The 10,655-nt window shown below is 42.1% G+C and overlaps 1 protein-coding gene across 1 annotated transcript; it reads left to right on the plus strand.

Moving 5' to 3' along the window:
• Window positions 1-1,179: 1,179 nt before the first annotated feature.
• Window positions 1,180-1,995, plus strand: LOC132823607 (probable G-protein coupled receptor 139). The gene has a single exon (XM_060837525.1). It carries the CDS (start codon window positions 1,180-1,182, stop codon window positions 1,993-1,995), a length of 816 nt encoding a protein of 271 aa, XP_060693508.1.
• Window positions 1,996-10,655: the final 8,660 nt, after the last annotated feature.

Below are 10,655 nucleotides of genomic sequence, written 5' to 3' on the forward strand. Positions count from 1 at the left end.
AACTTGCTGCTTATGCTGTTTGGTTTGCATGTAGTCTTGTTTAGTCACTTTGCCAGGTGGACAACTTATTGTTAAGTATGCCTGCTGCTGCTCCTGACATGCCCTCCTGCACTCTCTATTGAACTGGGGTTGATCCACTATCTTAATGGTAATGGTAGAATGGGGAATGTGCTGGGCCGAAGGTTAGAGATTCGGTTAGAATATGATTCTGCTGCTGATAGCCCACAGTGCCTCATGGACTTGAGTTGCTAGAGCTGTTTGAAGTCTGTCCGATTTAGCACTATGATAGTGCCACACAAAATGATGAGGGTAGTCTTAATGTGCCGGTGGGACTTCCTTTCAACAAGGACTGTGCAGTGGTCACTCTTATAGACATCATCATGGACTGATGCTTCTGCAGTCAGCAGATTGGTAAGGATGAATTCTAATATGTGTTTTCCCCTTTTTTTGGTTCTTCACCACCCACAACGGTCAGTCTAGTAGCAATGTCCTTTTGGATGTGAACAGCTTGATGTGTAGTGCTAAGCCACTGTAGGTGGTGGACATTTAAGTTCCCCAGCCAGAGTACATTTCACTCACTTGTCGCCCTCAGTTGTGCCTCTCAGTTTTATTCATTGTGGAGGAGACTAATTCATCAGTTGAGTGAGACCACTACATGGCCAACGGCAGCAGGTTTCCTTGCCCTTGTTTAATCTGAATCCATGAGGTCCAGAATCAATATTAAGGACTTCCAGGGAAACTCTCTCCTGTATGTATAGAACTGTTTAAAGTCTGGTTGAAGATTTGTAGCTCGGGTGTCCGTTGTTGTGTCACAATCTCTGTGTGTTCTGTACTGCCAGTGGGACGGAGCATACCCAATGATGGTGATGTCCGTGACATTGTCTACAATGGAATATTTGAGGGGTATTCATGCATGTTCTTTTTAATATGGACCTTAGTTCAGTATCTCATAACGGGATTAAAAGAAGAGTTTTCAAAACAGATGCTTGTGAAAAACATCTACAGAATCAGATATAATTATAACATGTTGGTGCAGCAACTCAGTAGAACATATGGTCAAACTCATGCAGTAAACTTGTTCACTTGGTTTTATTCATTGCAGTTAACTTATTGGCGATTGTGATCCTTTCTCGGAGGAACTGCGGTCTCTCAAGATGTATCACACGGTACCTGATAGCAATGGCGGCAGCTGATTTCCTTGTTGTCATATCTGATGTGTTGCTAAGGTGGCTTATTATGTATTTCCCAGTATCTTTCCTGGATATTACTTATGTCTGCAGTTTGGTTACAGTGCTCATTCCTGCAACCACAATGAATTCTGTTTGGTTGACTGTTGCTTTCACCTTTGATCGATTTGTGGCTATTTGCTGCCAGAAGTTTAAAAGCAGATACTGTACCGAGAAAACTGCAGCCATAATCATTGGAACAGTGAGTGTGATGAGCTATTTGGAAAGCATGCCCTGGTTTTTCAAGTTCGAATCCAAATACATCTTCAATAATCTGCCATGGTTTTGCATCACAAAACCAGTATATTACACTTCAATCTACTGGACCTTATTTGGTGTATTCCATCGCCTTCTCTCCCCCACACTGCCATGCATTTTTATTCTTCTTTTGAACACTCTGACCATCAGATATGTTTTCGTTGTGAGCAAAGCCCGGAAGAGACTACAGAAGGACAGTGACAGGGAGAAGACCAGTGACCCAGAGATGGACAAACGCAGAAAATCTATCATTTTGCTTTTTGCTATCTCAGGCAGCTTCATTATTTTATGGTCCCCTTATATGGCATGTTTCCTTTATCAACGAATCGCATTACTGCATGGTTATTCTCCACTTTCCCGCACTGCAGGTACAATTGCATACCTGCTCCAGCTCCTCAGTACTTGCACAAACACTTGCATATACACAGTCATCCAGAGGCAATTTCGAGAGCAACTGAAAACAGTTATGAAATTACCTTTCACTCGAATGCTCAGATCCATTAAACAATGAATCTATCAGCTTGCAAGCTATCGAATTCAGTTCCACTGCATGAATCTTTTTATGCCTGAGTTGAGCATCTCTGTGTCCACAGCACATTGGAGCAGTGGTTTTCCCATTGTACAGAAGTCAGAGAAAATCCCTATTTATTTTCCTTTCCAAGGACTTATCCATTTTCTCACTGTTAGTTACTCTTGTATCAGCCTCCATCATCCTGTCAGGTTTTCTCTATTGTAACAACTGAGTAAACAGTTTGGTTTCCAGCTCCTTTCTACTTCTCCTTTCAATTACTTTTCACTTGGGTTTACTGGTCACTACAACTATGCCAGTGTGAATGTTTCCTTATAATTTATTATATCATGGTCTTGACTACTTGCATTCAATTCTTCTTCACTGACTCTGAAGAACAGCCCCTATTTTTGCAGTCTCACTAGTTAACCAAATTCCTCATCCCTAGTATAAGCAGTATATATCCCCCATAATCTCACAAAATACTTCATCCTATGCTGAGTGTACAACTGAATATTGCATCCTAGCATACGATGAGAAATAACTCCAGAGAAAGTGGATCTGGTGGTTGCAGTCTTTCAAAAATCTCTTGGAGAGGCATGGATGAAAATTAAATGTGGGATATGGAGGTTATTTTGATCTTGGGATAAAAGTCAGCACAATATCGAGGGCCGAAGGGTCTGTACTGTTCTAAGAATGTTGTGAAAATCCTCAAAATCATGTGAAGTCTCAGAGAATTGAAAAACTATCAATGTAACACCTTTATTCAGATAGGGAAGGAGACAAAGAGTATCTAACTGACAGCTAAATGTGGTTTATTTATATATCTACAGATACTCAATTTCCTTTTGTAACAAATTTCTTCATGTAACCTCTCCCTACAAAGCACCTTGTATCTGAATATTATTCAGATTTAATTCTCTCTATCTCTTCTAATTCTGACAACAGCAGGAAAGCTGTTCTTAGATCTATTCATATGTGTTTTCAAACTTTTGTATCTCCTTCATGATGGAAGAGGTTGGAACAGATTATGACCGGGTGGGATAGTCTTTGATTATGTTGACTAATTTCCCAAGGCCGAAAAAGCACAGCCGGTCAGTAGCATGCTTTTCGACTCTGATCTCCAGCATCTGCAGTCCTCATTTTCTCCTGATTTCCCAAAGACAGCAGGAAGAATAAGCCATGTCAACTGAAGGAAGGAAAGTTTTTGTGATGGATTGGGCTGTGTCCAAAACGCTAGTTTCTATCAGTCTTGGGCACAGCAGCTGTCATATCAACCTATAATGTATCTGGATAGGATACTTTCACACTCAATGGATGAAACTGCTTTCTTCCATTTAGATCTCTTAACATCCCTCCAATGAGACAGTCCACCCTGTTGTTTATACCAGTAAATAGCAACCATGAACGTGAGACAAGCTAGCTGTTTGCAGCACACTCTGGTGCTCTTACACTGACATAATCGGTCTCACCACTTACTGCATTGATCTGACAGCGCTAGCCTGCCACAGTATACTAAAATGTTTCCACTACATTTAAATCATATAACAAGGTCCCAGAATACTTTGTATCATTTTCTCATGTTTGTATCAGCCTATCTAGCTCTTTAAACCACAGATCTCTCTGTGGTTTCACTGAGACAAAGTAGCCCACAGCTTTAACGATTGACCCACTACTGTTCCACCGAGAGGAGCTCCCTAACCGGTTTGTACCACACAGATGTGAGTCATCACAAGAGTCTAGACCAGTGTTTAGACCATTTATTACTTGGTGGTGCACAGAGTTTATTTACCCCACTCTTTATAGCAGAGAAAATGTTAGAGTAAGGTTGGTCAATATCCAGACTTCGCCCGAAAGTGACAAATAACATTCACACTAGACAAATGCAAGGGAATGACCATCTCCAGTTGGAGAATATTGAATCACTTGTACTTGACAATGAGTGCCATGACTGCCGCAAAGTCCTCTCAATCAACGTCCTAAGGTTTACAGATGACAAGAAACTGAACTGGACTAGTCACACAAATACAATGGGAGCAACACTAGATTAGAGGCTGGGAACACTGCAGTGAGTAACTCACCTCATGACTCGCTTAAGCCAATTCACCATTTATAATGCACGAGTCAGCATTGTGATAGAATTGTCCCTGATTATCTGGATGAATCTAGTTCCAACAACAATCAAGAAGCTTGACCATCAAGGATAAAGCAGCCCACTTGATTGACATTACATACATAAGGGGAATCAGCTTTGAGCAGCACTTAGGAATCCTCACAGCAGCAGACGTGAGGTGGGGAGCGACACATTAAGCAGTAAACTTGCAAAAATACTGCAAGAATCTTCAGTGAAGCTCCTGTTGATGCCATAACTGCAAAAGTTGAGAAGGAGTCTAGATTGATGAGTACTGGTCATCTGAACATGACTCATTAATTCCTTCTTATCCTATAGTTTGATGAGCCTGGGATCTTCGTTCGTTAACCTTTTCATAATCCAAGTGGTAGATTACGAAGTCGAACAAAATAAGAGGTGTCAGGAGAGGCCAAGCAAGTGGAATGTTCAGCTTGTCATAAGTAGGGAGTTTTGGATACTGCCAGTGTCCTCGGTGAGCAAATGTGCAGGAGGTGTTCCCAGCTGCAGAAGCTGAAGCAAGTCTCAAAGGCTGGAGACATTGTGATGCATCTCCGAGGCTCAGAGTTACGTGGATATCATGTTTAGAGAGGGAGTTACAGTGCAGTTTAAAGGGCTAGAGTAAAAAAAATGACCAGTTGACCACCAGACAGTCCAGAACGAATAGGCAGGAAGTTCCCTGGGAACAGACTCCGTTTTAGAAGCTGGTATAGATGCTCGTAACCCAGAGAAATGCAGTCAGAGACATGCTCCTGGAACCACAAAAATATACTGAGAGGAAGAACGAAGAAAAGAGCGACAACGATAGGGAAATTCTTTAGTCATGGACGCAGACAGGTGATTCTATGGCAGAAGACGTGACACCAAGATGATGTGTTGCCTCCTTTATGCCAGGATCAGGGATGTTACTGAATTGTTGAAGGGCATCCTAGAAGGGCGGGGTAATGAGTTAGAAGGCTTTGCACAAATTATTAACAGTGAAATGGGCAAAGCGAGGAACAAGGCCTTTGCATCAAGAATTCAGGGAGCTACGAGTAGATTGAAAAACAGTACCATAGTGGTTGTAATCTTCAGATTACTGCTGGTGCCATGTGCTAGTGAGTTTAGAAATAGGACCGATAATGTGTTGGTAAAAAAATAATGCAAGATGGAAGATTATAGATTGCTTGTTCCCAGGAAAGCGGGACACGTGCAAATTGGACTGCTGCACCTGAACCATAATCATACCAACATCCTGACAAGCAAGTTTGCAAGTAATGTTGGGAAAACTTTAAACTAGTCTGTTTTGGGAACTGCATAATCACACTCCACCAAAGGCAGTAAGTCACAGTAAGTTTACCTCTGTGGAGTGTCAAGAGACAGAGATAAGACAGGACTATTAGAGGTAAGACTGATGAGTTAACAGTGCAGACTGACACATGGAACACATATTGTTGCCATCACAGACACATGGTTGAGGGAAGGGATGTACTGGCAATTCAGAGTATCAATCATTCAGCAAGACAGATGAGAGTGTAAAAAGTGGATACCTACGACAATTATCAACTGTATAAAATGTGTTCAACAAGTCCAAAGTGAAAAATTCAGCTATGGACCTAAAGGCATATTGGTAGTGCAAGAGAGAACATAAGAAAGGAATTTGAATAACAGAAAGAGGGGGATGAAAATGGACATGCGAAAAGGATTCAGGAGAATCATATCATGCTTTATAAACATAGTAAATGGAAGGGGTTAACCAGAAAAACAGAAGAACATAAAGTTCACAATATACTTGCTTGTAATCTGAAAATAAAATCCTACTATATATTTAAGGAAAACCGCTCTGATTTCTCCAATTTCTAAAGAATAACTGATACCTTTCATCCCTCCGACCGATTTAGAACGTTTCCTTTGCATACTTCCAGGTCCTCAGTGCAGACCAACAACTTTCAACTGACCTTTTTATTCTGATAAATTTCTAGTTCCTTTCAGAACTTGATTAAACTTGGCATCGTCCTACTGTAATATTGTGAATTCTCGATCCCACCTTTCCTCGTCTCACCTCAAATTGACACTTTCCAGCTCTTGGTCCTTTAGTCAAGGGAACAGTTTCATTTTTCTCACAGTTTCCCGAGTCCCACTGTATCAAATCTATCTTCAATCTCTCTTCTTCTGGCAAACAAAGCAGATTCTCCAATTTATCCAAATAAATGATGTTCCTCAACTTCAAAAGATTGCTTCTATCAGAATATATCTGATGTTCGCTGAAGGTTGCACAATGTTTAACAGCATTCGTGAAATCTCAGATATTGAAGCATTTATGTCCAACTGCAACAAAACCTGGACAATATCCAGGCGTGGGCTGACATGGAACACAATGAAAAAGAGCCTCAACCCCAAATAAATCTCAGAAGACCCCGCTGGAAATGCCTGCCCAACCACCAACCAGAGCAGGAGCAGAATAATCATTGTATCCTTTGCCAGGCTCCTCCTCATCTTACTGACTTTAACTATGCATGATTTGAGTATAACAGTAACCTGATGACCTCAAACAAACGGGAATTGCATTTTAATACTTTCCTTTACTCAACTTATACTGATGCACAGAAGGTTAGCCACTCCAGCTGCTGGGTATGTGCCCATATCCCCATCAACTCTAAGGGAGGGATCCCACTGAGGCCTATTCCATTTAATGAGTCTGACACCACTGAATAGTGGTTGGATCAAAATTGGTCCTTTTCAGTGATGACCATCCGGCTCCCTTGGTTTCTGAGATGGGCTGGCATCCCGGAGACGCACGGGGATAACACCCACTCCGCTGGAACTAAGGTTGGTTCCAGTCTTGATTAAATCTCTCACATATACCCGCGTACCTGTTGCTTACTAATACCACCGGCAAGGGTACACCCAAGGGAACCATCTGCAGTAAAAGCAATCCTTTGTCAGATTGGAATGCTGACTTTAGTTCGTGTCTGCAATGCCTACTTCTTACCTCACCCGCCATTTTGGACCAAATCGGAGCGGAGCATACTGAACTTTGAAGTTCTCAACAAGACTGCCAAGAATGAAATTCGATTCCTTCCAGTGTGGAAACCGGCCCTTCAGCCCAACTCGTCCACACCGACCCTGAAAGGGTAACCCACCCAATCCTATTTTTATCCCTGACGAAGTGAACCAGACTCCACACAGACAGTCGCCCAAGGCTGGAATCGAACTCACATCCTTGGTGCTGTGAGGCAGCAGGGTTAATCACTGTGCAGCCCTAAAGTAAAAGCGCCACTTTTACAGTGTATTGAACTGGAACCCAGACCAGGCATCTGATGGTATATCATGGCATTTATTTCATCTGCGGCCACAAAGCCTCCCCCTGACTGCCTGCCTCCTGGACGGGGAACTGCTCTCTCGGGTACGTGGTCCCCTTTGTTTACCATTCCCACTCTTCATATTTTGCGGTATCGTGGGTTCACAGCAGGGGGACGATTTCCACTTTTCAGCAAATTTTAGCCATTTTCTCACCTCCTTACCGCACCATCCGACTGGAGGTAGAGGTTAGGTGAATCGTCATGACCCTAGAGGAGATAGTGAATGCCACGTCTTCAGCCCTGGACCAACATAGTGCAGAGATGGTTACACCTTTCGCTCTGCAGAACAGGATGGCTCTAGAATACCTATTGGCCAATAAATGAGGCACCTATGCCCTTATCAGCACTGACTGTTGTACCTACATCCATGACTCCAGTGAGAACATTACTCACATTGCTGAACAGATTCGCAAGGCAGCATCCTCCCTGCGTGACCTTGGATCGTTGTGAAACCTTTGGAGTTGGATATGCAGATAGTTTAGGTCATTGGCTAGTGCCCTTCTCCAGGGTCTTGTTGTTCTTACTGTTGTTACAGTTCTTATCGTGATTATTATCATTTTCGTTAAGCAATGTTGTGCCCATTTTGGCTCGCTACTGCTGCCGAATGTCCCAGTCTCTTCCCAACTTGCCAAGATTCCCATCCCGATATTCCTCTGCCTAAGATTGGATCCCTGGCTCTGATGCTCTGAGGGCTAGCGTCGGACTCCGAGTCTCCATCCCCTGACAACGCCCCCCAACACCACCACCCCGTCCCCCAGCTCAGGCTACTTTGCATCTTTTGCCAAAACCTCATATCTGCTCTTATGATTTCATGAAAAGAAAAGGGGAGGAATTAAGGAAGCCATTTGTCACATATCCGTTGTCTGTACTGAAGAAACCTGTACAGCTGGGCTATAGCTGTGCTGTAGCTGAGTTTTCTGCTACTACTGGGCTTGGAGCTGTTCCTGCCTAGCGATAAATAAATTATTCTCTCTGTATGAGGTCATTGTCTTAACCACATTACTAACAATTGCTTCTCAGCTACTAACCTTTGCAAAACAAGATGCTACATGAACAGGGCTAAAGTTATGCAAGTTGCCCTCTGCCTACCTATTATTCTACAGTTAACGGTCAGCTAATTGCAAGACTATAAAGACCCACTGAACTCTGTAACCCGTTGGAGTGATTTGGGACCATTCATTCGTATTCATTCTCTCTCTCTCTCTCTCTCTCTTTCCCCAAGATTTATATCATGAAACAAACATGCCATTACTCAAATCTGCACACGAGATTTATTCAAAAGGTTTTCTCCAACGGTTAGCATTGACGAGAAATTCATGGACTAATCATGTAAATTTTGTGACAAGGGTGAGCCACTCAAAGGTTAGGAATCCTGCATCGAATAGCAGCCTTCCAGGATCCCTAAAACTTGTCATTATCTTTAAGACACAAATCAGGAGTGTGAAGGAATGCTTTCCAATTCTCTGCTTGGCTGCATTTCCAACAACTGGCAAAAAGCATGACATCTTGCAGGACAAAAGAGCATTCTTGATTGATACCTCGTAAAAGAAAAGTTTACTCCCTCCACCACTGACACTCAATATCAGCAGTGTATTTCATCTAGGAGATGCACTGCAGCTCAGCAAAGGTCCTTAGACTTTCTACACCATGACCTCAACCATCCAGTGAGACAAGGGCAGAAGATATCTGGGAATACCATCATTTGCAACTCCTGCCCAAGCCACTGACCATCCTGACTTGAAATTATATCACTAATCCTTTCGAGTCACTGGGTCTACTTTCTGGATGACTTCCCCAATGGTATTACGAGTCTACTTGCTGCAAATGGACTGCCACAGTTCAAAATTTCTCAAAGAAATTGGATCCAAAATAGGAGCAGGATCATGGAATCCTTTGAGGCTGCTCCACAACTCAGCCACTTCATTATTGCTGATCATCTAACTCAGTGCCCAAATCCTACTTTCTCCCCACAGCTTTTCATTGCTTTAAACGTGAGAACTATATGCAACTTCTTCAAAACATTCAATGTTTCCATCTCAACTGCTTTGTGGTAGAGAATTCCACAGGCTCACCACTCTCTCGCTGAAGGAATCGCTCCTCTTCTTAGTTCTGAACAGCTTACCCCATTCCCTAGATTGTGACCCCCTGATTATGAACCCCCGATCATCAGGAAAATTTTTCTTACATTTACCCTAGCTAATCTTTTCGAAATCGTGTACGTTTCGAAAATACCCCTTTCCTTCTTCTAAATGCCAGTCATTATTGTCCGAATTGACCCAATCTGTTCATACATATGCCCTGCTATCACATGAATTAGTCTGGCAAAGATTTGTTGCACTCCCTACATTAGATGAGGAAACCAAACCTATCGAATTAAAAGCATTACAGCTAGTTCCCTGATTTAAATCATTAATATATATTGTGAACAGCTGGGCTGTAAGCACTGATCTTTGCAGTACCCCACTGCATACTAGCTACAAACTGGGGGTAAAATAAACCTGTTTATTTTTACTCTTTGTTTCCTGTCTGCCAACCATATCTCTGTGGATTCCCATACTCTACCCTCAATCCCATTCACTTTAATTTACATAGTATTCTCCTATGTCGGAAGTGATCAAAAGCCGTCTGAAAATCCAAATAAATAACATCTGCTGGTTCCCATTTATTAACTCCACCACACATATCCTTGCAAATTACAATAAATTTCTCAAACATGATTTCCTATTTGTAAATCCATGCTAACCATGTCTGAGTCTGCCAGTACTTTCCACGTTCTCTGCTATTAAATTTCTTATAGTCAACTCAAACCTTTCCCCCATTATCAATATCAGGCTGACTGATCTATAATTTACACTTTTCTTTCTTTTGGTACTCTCCAAACCACAGGGATTCTTCCAGAGTTTATAGAATCTTGAAGGATTACCTCCAAAACATCCATCATCTCTCAGCCACTTCATTAATTGCTTTGTTACGTTGTTTATTCGGCCTCAGGTATTCAACCTCCAAACCCTCAACTTTCCCAGTGCTATTTCCCTATTGATATTGGGAATATCCTTCAGTTTCCTTTAGTTTTCCTTCAGTTTCCCCACCTCATTATACCCTGCATTCCTCATCAGTTTTCAGATATTGAGTGTTCTTTTGTGAAGATAGACCCAATATATTGATTTTGCCATTGCTTTGTTCTCAATTACAAC

Source organism: Hemiscyllium ocellatum, chromosome 17 (assembly GCF_020745735.1).
Source record: "Hemiscyllium ocellatum isolate sHemOce1 chromosome 17, sHemOce1.pat.X.cur, whole genome shotgun sequence".
NCBI lineage: Eukaryota > Metazoa > Chordata > Chondrichthyes > Orectolobiformes > Hemiscylliidae > Hemiscyllium > Hemiscyllium ocellatum.

Excerpts from the sequence above, each read along its gene's own strand:
- LOC132823607 (XM_060837525.1), top strand. The coding sequence starts at position 1,180 with ATGGCGGCAGCTGATTTCCTTGTTGTCATATCTGATGTGTTGCTAAGG.